Source organism: Artibeus jamaicensis, unplaced genomic scaffold (genome assembly GCF_021234435.1).
Source record: "Artibeus jamaicensis isolate MK-2021 breed Jamaican fruit bat unplaced genomic scaffold, CSHL_Jam_final contig_497, whole genome shotgun sequence".
Taxonomy (NCBI): Eukaryota; Metazoa; Chordata; class Mammalia; order Chiroptera; family Phyllostomidae; genus Artibeus; species Artibeus jamaicensis.
This window is the reverse complement of record NW_026521863.1, coordinates 8458329-8478004: the sequence shown is the minus strand read 5'-3', so window position 1 is coordinate 8478004 and position 19676 is coordinate 8458329. Positions and strand designations below refer to the sequence as shown.

General features: G+C 49.7%; 1 protein-coding gene across 7 annotated transcripts in view; it reads left to right on the top strand.

Annotated features, from left to right (window-relative positions):
- Positions 1–19676, top strand: part of TIAM2 (TIAM Rac1 associated GEF 2) — a 197910-nt gene that overhangs the window by 162922 nt on the left and 15312 nt on the right. For 3 of the 7 annotated variants that reach the window (XM_053668779.1, XM_053668780.1, XM_053668778.1), the window contains one exon: positions 327–430. In XM_053668779.1, the coding sequence (XP_053524754.1) occupies positions 327–430 (104 nt within the window). Of the gene's footprint in view, positions 1–326; positions 431–6940; positions 6975–10283; positions 10468–10493; positions 11026–19676 lie in introns of those variants that run through there. The other 4 variants (XM_037126131.2, XM_037126132.2, XM_037126130.2 and 1 more) reach the window with 4 other exon arrangements.

Here is a 19676-nt window from a genome sequence, read left to right as displayed (position 1 = left end):
TATATGAGATCGGAGGTTAGTGAAGTACAGTTTGCACACAAATGATAAAAGTGCTGAGGCATTTAAGCCCTTGTTTGGATTGGTCATTGGTCTCCTTTGACCAAGACAGGCAGAAGTTGCTTCTTCAATGAGCCAGAGCCCAGATCTGTTTCAGACTAGCTGTGTTCACATTGGAACTTCGGTGTCATTAAGGACCGCTGTGGTCTGCCTTCTGGGTGGGTAGTTGCTTTTTTGTCCCTTCTTTCTCTGTCTGAGCCTTTCAGCCAGCCATTACTATTCTCTGCAGGTGGCCAAACTCACCGGTGTTTTTGTCACTTTTCCTACAGACTTCAGCAATGTCCCTGACATCACAACTGGCCTGAAAAGGAGTCAGACTGATGGCACGCTGGACCAGGTGTCCCACAGGGAGAAAATGGAGCAGACCTTCAGGGTAAGGTGTTGTCCCACATCTCGGACAAGGCCCCGGCAGGCAGGCGTTCATTCCCTCCTCTACCCGAGACGGGAAAAGGTGGAGTTATCCTCTTTCTAGGTCCAGCAGCTGTTCCCAACACTTTTCCCTAAAGACAATCATCTCTTTATTTATTTGAAACGAAGTACTAATAGGGACCCTTGGCTGTGGCCAGACTTCCTTCTGACTCCTGGGGGCCACCCAAGAGCCCCAAGCATGACCGGCCCTATGTTAGGTGGTTTTGACCTGAAAATTGAAGCTCGGGTGTTCTGAAAGCCATGCGAAATGACTATTTTATTCCTTTCCTGCATTTCTTTTTTTTGGCCAAAGATAAATTACTTTTGGCATGTTGTCATTTTGTTGTGCTAAAATGCACGAAGTCTAAAATTTGCGGTTTTAATCATTTCCGAGTGTTCGCTGCAGTGATGTTAGCTGCATTCACAACACTGGACAGTGGTTACCACTGTCCATTTCCTGCACTTTTGCGTCATGATGAGCAGAACTTTATACCCATTGGGCATAACTCCGTACTCACCCCAGTCCCCTGGTTACTTCTGTTATACTTTCTGTCTCATTTGCCTATTCTAGATACCTCTCATAAGTGGAATCATACAATATTTGTCTATTCATTTCTGGGTTATTTGACTTGGCATATTTCCAGGGTTCATTCCTGTGGTGCTATGTCAGAACGCCGCTCCTTTTTATGGCTGAGTAATATTCCACTGTATGGATATACCTCATTTGTGTATCCGTTCATCTGTTGGTGGATGTCTGGGTTGTTTCCACCCTTTGGCTGTTGTGAGTAATGCTTTTGTGAACCTTGACATACAAATATCTGTTTGAACCTTGTTTTCAGATCTTGTGGGTGTGCTTCTAGGGATGGAGTTGCTAGGTCATAGGGTAGTTCTGCGGGCTGCTTTTTAAGGACTAACCCAACACTTTTCCATGGCCTGGCACCACCTCACATCCCTCTGGTGATGTGCCAGGATTCAGGTTGTCTGCATGCCACCAACACGGGCTCTGTCCCACTGTTCCCTACCTTGTCAACTGTGCTTAGTGATCCTTTCAGAAGTGACCTGATTGACACTGTTGATTTTAATGCACAGTCTGGTTTTAACTGATTTTGACATTGTCATTGTATTACTTTTCTTGCTTTTGTCTTAAATACAAAATAAGAATGGAGGAAATGTAAGCAACGGCAGCTATTTAAATAAAACTCAGAGCGGCACCACACCCCAGCTGGGTTTTCAACTCGTACTGCCAGGTGCTAGTCCCTTGGTGAGTGGCCATGTGGCACGGCCTTTGGGGACTGGGGACATTTGCGGTGAGAAGGGCAGATCAGGTCAGAGCCTGCAGCTTCAGAGTGGATTCTGGCAGCTGCTGGCCCCCGGCCTCCTCTCTGCTCAGCTGGTCCCTCTCTTGTCCCCTGTACGCCTTTCCCCTTCCCTGTCCACCTCCTCCAAAAAGCCCCTTCTCTTTCCAGTTCCTCAAACCAATCAAATACTCCGCTGCCCCCACCGGCCTGGTTACCCTCCCAGGAGGCAGTTTCTTTCCTAAACTGAAAACATCAGTATTTTTAGTCTTACCGCTCCGCTCAGTCTCTGGTGAGTTACTTACTTTTTTTGAAACCTAGTGTTGTAGCTTGTACTCATCATTTTAAAAAAAGATCTTATTTATTTATCTTTAGAGGGGAAGAGAAGGAGAAAGGGAGAGAAATATCAGTGTATGGTTGCCTCTCATGGGTCCCCTGCTGGGAACTGGCCTGCAACCCAGGCATGTGCCCTGACTGGGAATTGAACCGTGATCCCCTTGTTCATAGGCCTGCGCTCAGTCCACTGAGCTACACCAGCCAGGGCATAGTCATCATGTTTTATTTTGTTTTGAAGTAATAGGTGCTAGAGCATCAAACCAATGCACTTTGATTGCTTCGTCTTAAATTTTTTATCAAAAGCAAACACGTCTGAAACTCTCAAGAAGCTGGTCTGTCTTTTTAAAGTAAGTGGGGCCTGTGGGCGCAGCACAGCGGGGCAATTTGGGGAAATCACTTAACGCCATTAGGGAGAACAATGTCCTCTGTGTTGTAATTGCTTTGGGTTACACATTAAAGTTCTTAAGAAAAAATTTAAATTCTTTTCCAAATTTTAAGATTCAATAAAATAAGTATGCAAGAAACTACCACGTTAAGGCCATATCCAACTCTTATTTAACAATACCTATCAACCCTGGCTGCTATGGCTCAGTGGATTGAGTGTGGGCCTGCAAACCAGAGGGTCACCAGTTTGATTCCCAGTCAGGGCACATGCCTGAGTTGCAGACCAGGTCCCCAGTCAGGGGCACATGAGAGGAAACCACACAATGTTTCTCCTTCTCTTTCTCCTTCCCTTCCCCCTCTCTAAAAATAAATAAATCTTTCCAAATATACCTATCATAATGAAATATTTACAAAAGGAGCACTGGATTGTTAGTTAGAAATTTAAAAGAGGAGTAAAAGTCGTTCAGCTTGACATTGGGGCTGTCTGAGCTTTCATTTTCATTGTTAAAATGATCAGAGAAAATAAGTAAATACCAAAGTGCATATTAAAAAACAGCAAAAGGGCCCTGGCCAGGTAGGTCAGTTGCTTAGACTGTCATCTCATATACCTAAAGGTTGTGGGTTTGGTGCCTCTGCAGGGCTTATACCTGGGCTGCTGGTTCTGTCCCTTCTTGGGGAGTCTACAGGAGGCAACCCAACGAGGTTCCTTCCTCACAGCCATGTCTCTCTCTCTCTCTCTCTCTCCCTTCCTCTCTCTCTCAGATCAATGAACATATCCTCAGGTGAGAATTTAAAAAAAATTTTTTAAGTAGTGGAAGATAACATTAGCATGTTAAGCATTTGCTGTCAAATTCCTTTCAAGTCTAAAGGAGCTATCTCACCTTTTTCAAGTTGGAAGATCTCTGTCTATAGTAATGGATTTCTGTACATTGAAAAAACCCTAGGAATATGCCTAGAAGTTACTCAGTTCACACTTTCTTTGTTCCTTAGGAAAAAAAGGGTCAGTGGCCATTATAAGTAGGAATTGTGATAGATACTAGTGAAAAGGAAATTTTGAATTTAAGAATGAATAACTTTCTGTTCTGTATCATTATCATCATCCTAGACACATCAGGTTACAGGTAAAAGCAGCCTTTTCTCTTTTCCAAATGGTGATTTGGGAGTTTATCCCATGGGGCCAGCGAGTGCTGGGTGTGGGTTTTTCGGGGTCCCCCCCACCCCGGTCCTATCTCGTGATGCCCACAGAAGGTGGTGGTCACCTGACAGAAAACATCTGCCTCTGTTTCCCGGGCGTCCCACTCTGGCCCATCAGGTCTACTGCTTAGGGGTCATTAGCTTCTCTTTGCATTTGAACCTGGGCGGTCTGGGGCATTTTACTGACGATACTCTAGACCTTAGAATAAGGATCTGATTTTCAATTTCCCTTCCAAATCAGATGCAGCCTGGCTTGATGAATCAAACGCAGCTGTAAGTGGGGATTTTGCCAGCCCCACAATTTCTGCAAATGGCTCATAATTGATTGCCTTCTTTCTCTTCCAGGGTGCCTATTACTGTCACGGCTCTTTGTGCACCCTGTCAACCTCTCCTGTGTGAGGGAGGCTTTTTTTTTTTTTCTGGTATTGTTAGCAATTAGCCCGCACTACAGTTTGGAGTTGGAAAGGAATAAACACTTTCTTTTTGGGTGAGGGGGTTGGAAGAGTTTCTGGTTTGTCCCGAAAACTTGAGGTGTGTGAAGCAGTTTTTACAGAAAGGCTGCTCGCGTTTCGTTCCCTGCTCTCCGAGCCAGCTGTGAAGATGTGGCACCTAGTGGTTCTGTCATCTGTGCCCGTGCCCTCGCCTGGTGCCCTCCCCGAGCCGGCAGGCTCACAGCATGGGGGAGAGGTCCAGAGAAAGGGGGTGAGCCTTCCACACCCCGGGTGCTGCCTGGGAGGAAGAGCTTGGTGGCGCTAAGGCTGTCCTTGGGAGTGTGCCTTGGAAGAACATTTGGGATTTTTTTCATTGCCTGGGGATGAGAGCGAGAGAACACATCTTACTCATTTCCTAGCAGCCGACGGTAGATGCAGTCATCTCTCCCCGAGGGAGCAGGTCTCTGAAGTTTTCTTCCTCACGTTCAGCGCGTAAGTACCCCGGGGGTGTACACTGTGACCCCAACGTGAGGCATGCTTGCACGGCTTTCTTTTCTAGGTCTTGAAAGTTGACTGTTTTGCAGCTGAGAAGATAGGTCTTTCTTTCCTGACATGGATCCTTAAGCACTCTTGATGGCTAAGGATGAGAGGGTTTCTTTTGGATACTGGTTATTCTGTGGCCTGGTCAACTTTTCCTTTCTCAGTCCACGAATACGGAGGTCTTTCAGGTGATCTCTGAAAATCGCTTTGTCCTTTTGAAATAGAAAGGTACCACAAAGCCCTCGGGAAATTTCAAATACTGACTCTGTTGACGATGTATGAAATCATTCCTCTCTCTAGAGACCGTAAATAATTTGATGCTTTGTGACATTTCCTTGGAGTGCAGCCCATACCTGTGTGGGGCTTCACGCTGTAAAGAAAAGGCACAAAAGTGAAATGATTTTCCACAAGGTAAGCGGCATTTTTTCCGTAGGTATGTCCGATTAGATACTTTTCAGCTCTGTTGGAGAATTTTATGTAATTAATTAGCGTGGCTTCGGCACGATTATTTTGGTCGGTCTGTGGGCGTTGTGTTGCTGGTGCAGACGGTGCAGGCAGGCAGGCAGGCAGGCTGGAGGTGTGCGGCGCGGTCGCCCTGTGTTGCGCTCTTTGCCGTTTACCACGTTTGAGATGGGTTTTGTCCTGTTTATCTTCCAGGTAGAATCAGGGATGTGCACTAATGGCTCTGTTTCAGTGCCAAGCACAAACGTAACTTGCATCTCATATTGAACGCGGGCTCGCCCACTTAGCTGAACCTTTGGAGTTTTTCCACGTGAACTGCTTGGTAGTTAAGCTAACGGGAAAGAAAAAGATTATTGGGCAGTTTTTTTTCCTGCATTCTCAAATTCTACATCTTTCTTACCTTTCTTTGAGATGCCTGCATTCTTTCCCTATCTGTTTGGCTTTAAGATTTCTTTTTTGTGAAGATAAAATTTATTTATAAGTAGCAGCCTTTCTCACTGCTATTCAGTAGGTTAATATAATTTTGATTAAAAAAAACTAAACATACTTATTTTCAGATGTATGGTATCTGACATAATCCCTCTGTGGATGAACAGAGGGCCTCTTCCAAGCAGAGAGAGCCCTGTCCCTGGAGACTGACCTGGGACCTGAGGTCCTCCAGGCATCGGACAGTCATTTCCCAAAGTGCTCTGATGGCAGGCAGCCTGTTCTTGTCCTCACTGGTACCATGGGAAGCACTCTTGCCCTGATGGTTGGAAACCTGTGTCTGTATTCTGGTCCACCAGGCTTTCCCACTGGGTGACCTGGGACAAGGTCCCCAACCTTTCTAAGCTTCTGTGTCCTCATCTGTAAGTGAAAATAATACCAACCCTGATTGTTTAGAGGATCAGGTATGACCAGAAGCACAAATAAAAGGTTGTAGGCTAAAAGTACCCCATGGACATGTGTCTCATAGAGACGGGTGTGTCTGAAGGCCTTGCCCTCTGCTCGCCTAGGTCGTGACCTAACCCCTCAGCTGCCTCCTGGAGGCCGGTGTCGGTGGTTGGGTCCTGCTGAGCTGTCGTGTGAGATACTGTGTGAGATCGGCGAGGGAGTCCTCTTAGCTGTTTATCGTCTGCACGAACACAGAGCCTGCCACCTTTCAGCTGGTTTTCCTTGTGCCGGCATCGTGAATGGGTGAATGGGTGACCTTTGGTAAAGGGTCACTTCCAGGCACTAAGGAGAAACAGCGTGTGTGAGATAGGCACCGCCTTCATCAGGATGCACTGCGCAGACGGAGCTGCTCAGGGGGCACTGCCAGGTCTTGTGAGTGTTTTGCTTTTGGAAGAGAGGTGTCACGTCAGGGGCCAGGCAGGTGCCCAGGACACAGGCTGCATCAAAGCCAAGCTGAGTTTTCCACCAGCTCTCACGTGCATTGTTCTCCTTTTCTAACACCATAGTTCCCTTTGGAGGCACTAGGCCAGTCTGTGGACTCGTTTAAAGGGACCGTGCTTAGTGTTGCTTGGTGTCTGGGAGGCCATTTGGTCCCTTTGAGGTTAGTCGGGTATTTTTTAATTTCCCCTTTTCAGAGCTTCAGGATATTAGTCCCTCCTCTTCCTGGTCTAGCCTCGATCATTAGGGCTGATGTGCCAGGAGATGCCAGCTCTTTACTGGGTGTGGCAGGAAGGGACAGCACTGTAATGAAGGACACAGAGTCCTGTCCTCTCTGTTGTCAAGCATCACTTACACGTAGTGTTCAGCAGGGTGGAGGCATCACCCAGAGAGCTAGTCAGAAGAAAGAAAGAGAAAAGCAACTTCAGGTGCAGGGTGTGGGGAGGGCCAGTCGTGAGCAGTGAGCTGGGAGCATGGGGACACCGAGAACTTGGAGGTGAGCACTCGGAGCTGTGGCCGCAGGCCAAGAGGTTTGGGGAGGGAAAGCTTGTCCCGCTGAAGGGGAACAGATGGTGGAATCAACAAGAAGGCAGCGGGTGGGAATCTTAGGGGATCTTTCCACTTTCCTCTGAGCCCGGTCAACATGGCTGCAGGGCAGGGTCCTCAGGGCTGAAGTTAGGCCAAGGGCGTCCCTGGACAGAAGCAAAGGGAAGAGTGGAAGGCAGGCTGTGGCCTCTGGTGGAGCTGTTGGCCAAGTGGGGCCCAGGCACACTGACACTGTCAACAACTGGGGAGTGCTCAGCAGACCTCGCCTTTGCCAGGGTGGCTCTTAGGGCTCCCACACTGGAGGGAGACCAGGCTGGGCTATGGGGACCACAGGGGGCTGTGACGTTGCTGTGGTTGTGGCACAGGCTTGCGTTGCTCTGTACCATTAGAGAACACATGTATGTGTATGCAGCGGAGGCTGCAAACTGGTCTGCAAGGCGCCCTATAAGGTCTGAGCTCTGGGAGGCCTGGGGCCACCACGCCTCTCCCCTACTCTGTGACCTGGGGATGCCTCTCTCCTGACTCACGTGTGAGGCTGGGAGGATTGAGGAGGTCGCAGAATCCCTTTCTTCCTGTTTCTCCTGGGTAACAGGCTTTCCTGCTCACGGGCCTGGGTCCCTCTGGCTCCTGCTTCCCTCCTTCCTCTTCCATCCTGTTTTACTGGGGGGCGGGGGGAGAAAAAGTGGCTATGGAGAGTCATCCTTGGAACCACAAAGTGAAGAAGGAGGAGGAAGTCATGGGGAGGCAGCAGCGGGCTCCCCTGAATTACCTATGGGCTGGGCTGGGGGTCCGAGCTGTGGGGGAGCACAGGGCTCTGAAATTAACTAGCAGGGGTGTGGAGGTGGGGGAAGAAGCCCCAGTGTTGATGAACAATGACAGCCTGTTCTTCACCCTGCTGGGACCACGACTAACAGCAGAGTGACTGGGACACTCCCTGGAGCTGAGGCCACACAAAGGTTTGACCTTGACCGACCTGAGATGTTTATGCACATGCCCAGTCTCAAGCTCAGGACTTACTTCCCCCGTTTATTCTGGTGCAGGCCTCTCCTCTCTGGCGTCTCCTTTGAAGCTGCAGGGGCTGTGATTTTGCTCCCATCCTATCTGAGATGAGACTTCAGGGGAGACATGTTTGCAGACAAAAGGCTGAAGTCAAAGAAGAGCCACCCAGCTACCCAAAAGTTGGGTGGAGGGGCAGTATCTCCAGCCTGTGCTCCCTGAAATCTCACCTTTCCATCGGCACCTGACAGAGCAGTCAGCGCGGGGCTGGGCAGCAGGTGCCTTGGATTCGGTGCTGCCTGAGGAGTGAGCCTCGCGCTTTTGGGTAGGGCCGTGGGGGAGATGTTGTAGCATCCCTCCGTCTCATCCCCACCCTCTGTAGCAGTCAGCCCTGTACTTCTCCACCTTTCTGGGCTTCCTGGGTTGGAGATGGAGAGTTATGGAGACCTCACAATAACTGTGCTTCTTGGGGGAGAAGCAAGCAGGGAGTCTGAGTCTCTCAGGCCAAACCCAGACCCAGCAGATCCTCTGCATAGTCCCAGGGGGAGCCGTCTGGATGAAGGGTGGTCTCAGGGGAAGAAGACGTGGGATTTTGCCCCAAGTCTCACACTGAAATCCTTTTGTTCCTGGCAAGTCAGCAGGCTTCTGCGTCAGTGCAGCTGAGGGGCGGGTGCGCCAGTATAGGGGCCCCTCCGGCTCCGACTCGTCTCCCGACCTTTCTGCCTCATTCCTGACAGGGTTTTGCTCGACATAGCCTTTTCTCCTCGTGACTATGGAGAGCTGCTTAGAAAGAAACTGAATTTTAGAAGAACCTAATTAGATACAGCATTGGTCATTTATTGTCCTTTAGACGGTTACCAAAGTCAAAACCTCTGAAGTTTATGGAGGTTTTAAGGTGATGATAAGCAAAGATGAAGACGGCTAGATACTTCCCGGGCTTTTACTCTCTGACCTTGTTCGTGAAATTAGTTAGAGTGACACCACTGAGAATCCCACGCGAGCTGTGGGGACCCTCAGAAAACTGCTCACATACATACGTGAAAAGTGGTCTACGAGCCCAGGATTTCACTAATGTCCAGGTGTTTATCCATGGATAGATAGTTCTGACTCCTTAGGAGTCTAGGAACACAGGTCGATAGTTCTGACTTCAAGTAGACACCTGGGCAGTCTGGGCGTCTTGACTCAGTGGGGTTGACGTTGCAGCACAGATCAGGTGCCTGCAGTGGGAAAAGCACTGTGTGTGTTTAGTCAAGTGGCATTTTGGCCTTTGTTTTTCTATCAAGTCTAATTGCTTGGCTGGGTTTGGCTGTGAATGCTTTACTTATTTATTTTTTTAATGTGCTAAGAGACACTGAGGAACATTAAGTAAATAATAATCCCACCTTAAGGGGCAAATAAATATTAGGCCGAGACCAGAAGAGACGGTATTAATGGTGGTGGCGAGACATCCCTGGATTGTTGGACGCCAATTGCAACCTTACGTGCTGGTGGTTTAGCATTTTAAGAAGTTTTATTTTCTGTAATTAGTGGAAAAAGTGATTCTGGGCAGGGGGTGGGGACATGAATTTCCGATTTGATTGCAAAGCAAAACATTGTAGGACGCCCTTTGGTAAGATGAACAGTGGTCTGATGGCCATGGGGGTGGTTTGTACACTCAGTGAAGGGCATGATTTGTGTTTGCCTTCTGAGGGCACCGACAGACAAACTTCACCTTGGCCACTGTGACCTTAGCAAGAGAACTAAGCCTTTGCCAGCTGCTCACTGGTTTTGAAGGAGTAACAGCCACAGTTACAGTCTGGGTTTGGTTGGCCACTATTTGGGCGCCATGAACCGTTCCTACCTTGTCTTTGATGTTTTATCAGGAATGGGGGTGGGTGTCGTGATCCGCTGTTCATTCATTCATTCATTCAAATCTCCTTCACTGAGGCGCTCTCGTTGTTCGCCACTGTCAAGAGGTCTGAAATAGTCACATGGGTGCCTTCTTTAAATATTTTGTGTAGTTAGATTGTAGTGAAATGAAAACTGGACACCTGATGTATTTGTCTCAGTGATTGGTGGTTTTTTTAAATGACTTTCATTACTTATAGCGGATCCTCACCTTTCAGTCAAGTCCCAGCCCCACAGTCTGCTGCTTTGACTTTTAAAAAAAAAAGTTGCGAGAAGTTCTGCGTCATATTGCAATTTCCTCTCTAGTCCTTGCTCTGAGCAGACTTGTGTGCCACTCTGTGTTTGGGGCCAGGCAGCCGAGGGAGGCTGGGCCGTGGAGAAGCTGCCCAGGAGCATCACCTGGGCACACGTGTGGCGCCTTCATCATCTCACAGACCCGCTCTGACTGCTGAGAGTAGAGACTGGATTGTTTTGTAAATCAGTCTCCTGCTGTTCTTGATATCAGCATGAAGAACAGGGCAACCCAAAGTGCATTTGTCACTAATGTGGAAGACATGAAGGTACATGCTTAAAGCCTGCCCCCTCCCCCATTCGGTCTTTCTCTTCTTTTCATTCTTCCGCTGTTGTCGCCTCCTCCTCCTCCTCCCTGATTTTGTTTGTTCAGCTTCCAGCACGTCCCTCCTCCCTGCTTTACCTTGCTTCTCACTCAGACTCTTTGCTGCCACCTGAATTCTCCTGTATTTGCAGAAGACAGATGTCAGATGAGGAAGCTCTGAGATGTGCAATTGCTTCAAGTTCTGGCCTGGGCTCTGTTCAGGGTGGGAGTTTTGTTGCCAACTGCTTAGAAACCACAAGTGTTTCATAACGTACAGTCATCTTCCCACCTCTGAAACTGCTTTGTGCTGGCATTGGAATTCCCTAGAACCCACTCCCTTCAGCCCCAAGAGAATAATCAGATGAGCCGACTGGCCCGGCCACATCGGCCTGGTGACTCCAGAGGGCAGGATGGAGCAGCTGTGCACCGCCCGCCTCTCTGTCGCCCAGTGAGGTCTTGAATACAGTGGTTTTACAGATGAGTCTCCAAGAGAGAAAACGGATTATGGAGCCAGCAATCTCAGGTGAGGTTTAAAAAGAATTTTCTATCTCTGATGCCTTAAAAAAGTGTCAGCGGACATCCTGCCACGGTCCTGCTGTCCCTGGCGTTTTCTGGGTCTGCTCGTCTGCGCCCTGGTCCTTGCTCAGCCCACCACGCCTGCCACCAGGGAAGTGTGGCTTCCACTACTTGGTATTTATTAATTGGCATTTTCTAGAAGTCTGGTAAAAATTGCCAGACCATATACTGAAAAGAAGTCCTGTCCTGGTTTAAATTTGACTATTTCATCTCTACTTTTTAATCAGGCGTTAGGTTTTAGATTGGTTGGTGACGAAGCCTCAGACACATGTGTACGTATGAGACAGGCATTATTCCAGATGAGATGATTATTCTGAGACCACGTCAATAAGAAGAAACGCTGGGGACTCTCACGGGCTTGATCATCACGTGGCTTAAACATAGCAACCCCCCCCCAAAAGAAAAAACAAAACCCGAAGCCACGAACAAACAGGCATGCATGCTATCGCCGCACTTGCTCAAGGCCAGTGGCACCGGGCCCTTTGCATGCCTGATTCTCAATGTTTCACATTGGTATGATTTTTTTTCTCTGCAAAGCTACATTTTTTTGAAACTAGATTCTAAGCATGATTTTCATCTGAACTTTAGAACTGAAAGGCTAGTCCTTTTTAAGCATGACGGGGATGTGGCTGGTTTCAAGCAAAGCAGCACCTGGACCTCATCCTTACCCGTGTCATTGTTAATAAGCAGCCGTGGGGCATCCCTGGTCCCTGACACCCCATGGGCCAGCAGTCAGTAGAGGTCAGCATAGTGGTTAAGCGAGTCACAAGGGGACAAGCTACAGTGGGGGCCAGGTAGCCAGGTGGGCTTGCTGTGCAGCGTGCTGGTCCTGCAGAAGTGGCAGCGGGGGACGGTACATGGTGCCGTTTCAGTGCTCAGAAAAGTTTCTGAAGAATTCGTAACTTATGTGCACCAAATTCAGTCAGGGAGACTTGTGGTTCCCTGCAGTCCCCCGAACTGGAGCGCTCGCTCCTGTCTACCTGGGCCAGGTAGGGAAACCGTGGCTCGGTTTATCCTGGAGAAAGTTACAGGGAGAGGCGAGCGCTGGCTGCTTCCTGTCTCCTTCCTCCTGGCTGAGTGTTGCTGTCACCTGGGGTCGACTCTGATGGTCCGCATGGCCAGGCCGGTGCCTAATGACACACTTGCAGTTTATGTTTAGAGACCGGGATATGGAAGTGAGCTGACCTAAAACACCCAAGTAACATCATCAGGGACCTGGAAGAGCTTCCTGAGCTGCTTACTGGCTGCTCTCGGAGCTGGGTCCTTGGTCTGCCGCTGGAACCAGGTGTTGCCCTACTTTTGTTTTTCTAGGTTGGGGAACTAGGAGCCCACCTGGGTTACCACTAGGAAGAAAATAAGCGTCTTACGGAGCCAGAGGGAAGGAAAGAGGACGCAGCAGGGGCACAGTCTGGGCATAGGGGTCTGGGCGCAGGGCTCTGGCAGAGATGCCCTGGTCACAGTTGGTCACAGATGCCCCGGTCATGGTGTCACCATGAGAGTGGCGTCCCCCCCTTCAGGATCGCTGTGTCTTCCTCGGTGTCCTGTTTACAGTGCACCCTGGACCTGCCCAGAAAATCGGTGGCTAACAGAGGTCCTTCAAGGCCCTGGTCTGTCAAGAATTTGATTAGAATTGGTGTTCTTGACACATTTTTTTTCAAATAAAGTGACAAAGACAGAAAAATAATCTCAACTCAGTACATTCTCAGACTGTGTTAATACTTTTACAGATCTTTCCTGCAGACACGGCTCGGAGACACGTTATCAGTTACTAAGAGGAAGGTCACAGACAAGGCTCCCGAGTAGAAATGCTGTGGTTCAGGAACCTGGCAGTGAACCTGGGAACCAACCAGAATGACAGTGTTAAATGAGGACACTAAAGGGAGAGTTATTGTAAACACACAAGTTTAAATGAACTTATGTGATTGTCCGAACCAGAGTTGGCCGGAGAAAAATGGAAGGAAGAGAGTAAAAAACAGAGCTAAGACCTGAGATAAATACCTGTGGATGGAAAGGGGATGGAGGGTAGTGTTGATACGTGAAAGTCATACTTACGCATATTTCCCCCAAAAAAGTGAATAGAAAGACATGGGTTTAGAGACTTTTTAACTAGATAAGCATATTTAGAACGAATGCCAAATGATATAAGGTAATCACAGAAAGACTTTAAATATAGGTCTTCATGCCCACGTCACAGGAAGAGCGAGCTGAATCCTCCCAAGCACCCAAAAGCAACCCAACGGAAAAACTGTTCAGAAAATCCGCGTTGTTTTCTGAGCCCTGGAACTGAGCCGGGTGAGCGCACAGGTGTTTTGGTTTTGGCACAGTTGAAAGCATGCTACTTAAAAGGGCTGCTATCTTATGTGAATTAAGATGTCATTTGTAGTCTCTAGAAAAAGAGATAAAAGTCATTTTTAAATTTATACTTTACTCATTAAAAATTTTCAGAATCAAGTTGTATAGATTATCTTGAGGTTTAATTCGGACTTAATTTCAAAACAACCTCCCCCTCCCCGCCCCCTCCGGCCCATCTCTTTATATCAGAGGTTGGCAAACTTCCTGTCAAGAGCTAGAGAGTATTTCAGGCTCTGGCCGCCGCTCACCTCTGCACTTCAGTGCGGAGGCAGCTCGCACAGCAGGCCCAGGGACGAGCACGGCCCAGAGTTGCTAGAACTTGACTTGCAACTGCAGGTGGCAGCCTGGCTGTGGCTCAAGGGTCCTAGTCTGCCGACCCCCGTTCTCAGAATCCACCCTTAACTCACCTGTTTGCTTCAGGTGGGGTTGTTAGAGTCTCTTTTATTCCGGTGGTGGCATGTCTTTGCATTCAGAAGTCAGGGAAAGACTGGCCCACGCCCGCCTTGCTTGATGAGCAGGTCTAACTGTACCTAACAAGTAAGCCTTATCTTTTTTTTTTTCTGGGTGAGTGATGGGAGAGAGAAAAGGCAGCACCTGGCACAGGGTATGTTAGGATGAGCTGTGTTGTGTAAATTCCACAAAAATGACGTTGAAACACCCATTATTCTATGTGGAAGAGACCCTGGATATGTAGAACGCTGTCCTAGCCCTGGACACATCCTTGGCAGAGAGCGCATGTCTTACTCATTCCTGAATTCAGACCAAACTCTAGTTAAATAAAGAAACCGAGCAGATGGCAGGCAGCAGGCCTGGTTCATGCTGGCTCCGGATCGGCTGCTTCCTCTCGAAGAGGGCACTGTGGTCTGGGAGCCACCGAAATCACGTCTCTCCCTCCAGACACACGGCTCTGACCTGCCTTCGGGTGTGTGCCGGCCGAGCACTGAGCGTTCACTGCTCGCACGCACACAGCGCCACGTCAGCACCTCTGCCTTGGCCGTGGCCGGCATCCCTCCCTCGGGCCTTTGCCCAGACTTCACCTGCTGCTCCGTGCCCGACTCAGCCGCAGCCCGGCCTGCCGGCCCTCCCTGGGCCTCCCCCGGCATCTTCCCTCAGAACCCTTACACACCTGTCTTAGATACTGTGTGTTCTACTTTCTGTCCTCTTCCTTGTCACCCCTCTGCCTGTCCTCCAGTGTCACGAGCATATGTTCACGATACAGCCTTTCCTGTAAGCCAGCCTGGCAACTGCTTGGCTGGCTGCCTGCGGAGCAGCCCAAGCCATAGACAAGGGTACACAGTAACGATGCTGTTCACTCAGCTTTGATTGAATGCAGGTTCGCTCAAAGTAGAGCATCAACATACATTAATACCCTACTCACACTCTGCAGTCTAAGAAAAATACAATACACGCACACACACACTAATCATTGGGGGATAATGAGCCCAAGTCCCAGACTCTCAGTCTGCAGGTCCGGGAGACAGCACAGTGGGCAAGGGACTTGTCAGTGTTCTGCAGGGAAGGGTCTCTGGAGCCAGGTAGACAACAGGGCAAACAAAGTCCTCAGTCCAGCAGGGTAGGGCCTCAGCAGCTGATGACAAGGGAGATCAGTGTGGCGTGGAGCAGCACTCTGGGGTCTGGAGCTCGGCTGTCTGAGCAGTGGTCTGGAGCCTCCTTGAGAGGGGTGCATTCCACCCTTCTGGGTCTTTTTGACAAATGTCTTGACACCCCTGTTGCCAGGGGTGGAGTTTGCCCGGGAGTCTCTGGGTGGTACATGGCTGTTCTGCTCAACCGCCCTGTTTGTAAGTAGGGAATCTCCCCAGGAGCCTATGCGTGGGTGGTCCCGCTCTGCAGACAGGGCTGCTCTGACCACGTGTGCCAGTATCTTAGATGTGTCTCCTTGCCAGATGTGTCTGCTCTGGCTTAGGAAGTTTCCCTCTTGAACCAAAGTGTCCTGGCTGACTGGCAGCCACCTTGGCTGACATGAGTGACTCCACTTTGTTTTATGTACCTGACGCTGTCTTGACCAGAACAATGCCATCGTATTGGTCTTCTCCACATCCAGCTCCTCACTGTACTCTTGTGTGAAGGTCAGGGTCTCTGACTTTTGCTGTGTCCTCAGCACCTAGAACAAAGCCTGTCACAGAGGAGGTGCTGAATTTAAAAACTGCTGAATGCATGAGATTTGATTTTTCTGGCCTTTCCTTCAGGGAACTTAGAGGAAATTTATTCTTCTACACTCCTAAAAATAACAACTTGGAAAACGAACGTCCCTGTACATGGTATATATAACTTTACCCAGCCCGGACCTGCGCTGGGCCCTGGCGCCGTGCCGAGTGCGTTCGCATGTTCTTCCGCATTTACTCCTCTCCAGGACCCGATGCAGCAGGGCCCCTGCTCTGCAGGTGGGAGGCTGGGCCCGAGAGCTGTTAGTCAAGGCCACACAGCCGAGCACAGCCATGGCCGGAGCTGTAACTCCAGGGCCTGTGTGCCTACATCCCCGGTTGTGGGAAAAGCAACTGTTTCATGCAAAACGAGCACCGAGACCCCGGGCAGGCGCGTCACACTTCCATGGGGGTAATGAAAAGGGGCGGAGCTCAGGTGAGGGTCAGGCGGCACCCCTGGGAGGCATGTCATCACGACTATGTACCTTGCCATCATCTGTAAGGTGCATACCCCCAGGTGGCAGGGATCGCCAAGGTGCCATGTCAGGATGCGGCACGAAACGCCACGTGGGCCTCTTCCATGCAGCCCCCAGAGCCAGGGCCCTGCCCCACCTGCCTGCATGACCTCCAGTTCCTGGAACACTCCGTGCGCTCGGGGAGAGCCAGGACTAGAACTTGGTACTTCTGAGTCTGGCCTGTGCCATTCACTACCCGACACCTGAACACGTCCGTGTGGAAATATCCCAGCCCAAGGAGTCACTGTTCCTAGAAACTGCTTAGCGGATCCACCCAGAATCCCACCTTTACCAGCTCAGGTTTACAACCCTCACTAGGAACGGAGGGTCTGAAACACAACCAGGTGACTCCTGCAGAGGCCGTCGGAAACACACTCACAATTACTCCTTTTAGGGGCCCTGCCTCCTCTTGATCCCACGTGGTCCTCAGTGTCCCCAGACAACAGTGACCTGCTCGGGGCGAGGACAGAGGTGGTGTCACTCCAGCACTTCAGTGTGGGGCTCCGGAAGTACCTTTGCTATGAAATGTCTCACCTAACATTGACTCTTCCGAGTTAATCTTACCAGAAGTGTTTGTAAAATGAATTCTGATGTTCTAAAATGGCAAGATACTTTATTTTAAAATCTCGTTATTTTCACACTGCATTGCTAGGTGTGATTTTCGACGTTGCGGCACAGCAAAGCTGTCATCGCACAGCTGCCATTTAACTTATGGTGCATTTTGTTGGATCTTATTTTATGCAATGTATGCGAGTTTAATATAGATGCTATAGCTCTGGGGACTATTTTTCAGGATTGCAAAATTATGTTGTCTGAGATCATGGTGCAAAAATTCCAGTGTAGAGATTTCAAATAAGTGAGTTTTGGAGTCCGGGTATTATTATCTTGGGCTCTTTCTTCTAGTGGAGAGCCAGGCCCAAACACCAGGGTCACAGGTATGGTTCCGTCTGCTTCCTCCTGTCTTATGAGCGCAGGCCACACACCTTTTCCCTGGGCATCCATTGGTGCACACCCCGGGGACAGGGTGATCTGGCTGGAGACAGCACTGCTGCTGGGAAATCCAAGCAGAGTGTTCGCTCTGCTGATGGGTAGACTTGTCGCTCTCACTTGGGCCACACAAGAGCATCCCTTGGGGAATTTTTTTTAAATGCCCCTCCCTGGGACCCCAGAGATTCTGATTCAGTTGGTCTGGGCATGGACACTTTTTAGAGCTCCCAAACAAAGCCAGTGTGTGGCCAGGGTTGACATCCTCCCCCGGGGAAGAGGCAGATGGGACTCGCAGTGGACTGTCGTGTCACCTAGTGCTCCTTTAGGACCAGGCTCACTTCCTGGGGGAGAAGGACGCTGCCTTTGGCTGCACTGCCCTCTCTGCCGTCCGCCACATGTAACCGGCTTCCGGGGCATGACCAACAGTGTTGGGATTTCTTCCAAATGAATAGTAAGAGTTGGTTGTTTTCAACATGATGAGACGTTTTGATAGATCAACTTGCATTGTTTGGTGTTTACTCATCCTTTGAAAGTGTACCCAGCATGAACATCTTCTGACGGGCATTTCCAGAAATATGTTTGTGTTCACAGTTAAGGACAGAACCTAGTGGATGATGTGAGTCTCCAAGGTGAATCATTAGTATGTGTGTGTGCTTTGAACTTTTGGAGAAGTGAATTTTATTACATGTGTTTATATGTCTAGTTGGAGGCTGAGTACCTGTATTGTGGTTGCTCTAACTTTTGTACCAAGGTTAGTGTGACAATAAAGAGAAACAATTATATTCACAGAGCCCCAGGGCCTGGGAGTTCCATCACTGACATTTGTGGGTGCCCCACTCCTACCACGAGTTGGGCTCTTTACTGGACTCATTTCCCCACTGCATTGTTGGCTTATTCTGTAGGGTTTGCCCTTGGGACACACTCCTTCCAAGACCATTTCTTCACTGAAGCCCTCCCAGGCAGCCATTCCACAGTGATGCTTCCTTTGTTAGTGTGAATTACACTTCTCATTTGTTGCACACGAGCTGGTGTTGGTTTTCCTCCCGGCTGCCCGGCCAATTGTACCTCCTCCTGCAGAAATGGGCTATTTCCCTGGAGATTGAGCAGGCCCTCAACTGGTGCCCGTTGAATTGAATTGAAATGTCCATTGAACTGAATTGAAAGACCAGCTCAGAAGATCAGTGTTGAGTTTTATGGTTGATGCACATTTCCGTCCGTTGAAGGCATTGGGTTGGGAGTGGGGAGGCAGAGCAAGAGGCAGAGAAGAAGGGCGGGGAAGAGTGTTCTGCTTTGTCTCTGAGGCACCGGAGGCTGTCAGGTGACAGACTTACGTATCATGCATACATAATAAGTGTGCTTCAGGCCACCGAGGGTGACCAATATGCTGGGGCAGTTGTTCACGTTCTGAAATATCCAAGCAAAGAAAATGGATTAGATGAGTCTTAGGAGCCGGTCTGATGTGTTCAGCTTCGTACCCAAGACAGACCGACAGATCAGGCATGAAGGCATTGAAACTGGAGAGAGTTTCACCTGAGTAAGAAAGTTGTCAAAGTAGACGGACACTAGTCATTTGCACTGGGACTGAGCGGCTTTGTTGGTCAATATCCTTGATGCATCTGAGGTGAACCAACAGCTGCTGTGAATCAGCCACTAAGCTGGGCACTTGGGAGCAATGACAGAGAAAGGCGTGGCCCTGCCCTTGACAGGCGTACAGACTGGCAGGTGTGAAGATGGACTGGGTAGAGTGGAAAGAAAATGAATAGACCTTCTAACTGTCATCTGATGGTGCTCCAGGCACTGTGGAAGCAGCTCAGAGACCGCTGGGGACTTCACACCACCAATCTAGGGCAGGAGTGCATGAACGGTTCTCCCCAAAAAGGCCTGACCACACTGTGTGTGAATCTAACCAGGAGCTTGCATCGACAACCCTTAGTGTCCCCAGACATTCCCGATCCTTCTTGCCTCTTAATCTGTGTGATTCTGTTCCCACAACCTGAAGTGAGACTCTCTGCTTCCCCCTGTCCCTGGGTCTGGCCCATGGCTGCCCACTGCCCAGGGCAGCTCAAGGCTCCCCCGTCCGTGAGGTTTCCATGAGGGGCCCATTCATTCCCCTCCAGTCCTCACCAGGCTTTGCTGTGCCATCTGCTCCCAATCTGCGCCCCCACAGGGCTCCGACCCCTTCAGGGTAGGGACCTCAGCTTTCCTACATGTCTCCATCTCTGCTCCCATTCCTAGCTTATGTAACAGCTCAGCTTCCAAACTGAACTCTGCTACTTGGTGCAAGATTGCGGAGCTAAACGGTTAGATTTGAGGGCTGTGGCCAAGCCATCTGGAAGTGGCTGTGGTGCCTTGCCATTTCTGGGTCTCCGAGGGCTGCTCTGTGTCAGGCCAACCACTGAGGGGACAGAGAGGACCAGACGTGGCTGCCTCTTATTGGGCCCTTCGTGGGCCAGAGCTGTGATTCTGGAGCAGCCTCGACAGTATTGCGCAGGCTGAGCCCCGCGCCTTCTTGTCTGGTTTTGGTCCTAAAGCAGCATCTGTCCCACAGTCCTGCTCACAATGGGAACGCATCAGGTGTAGAT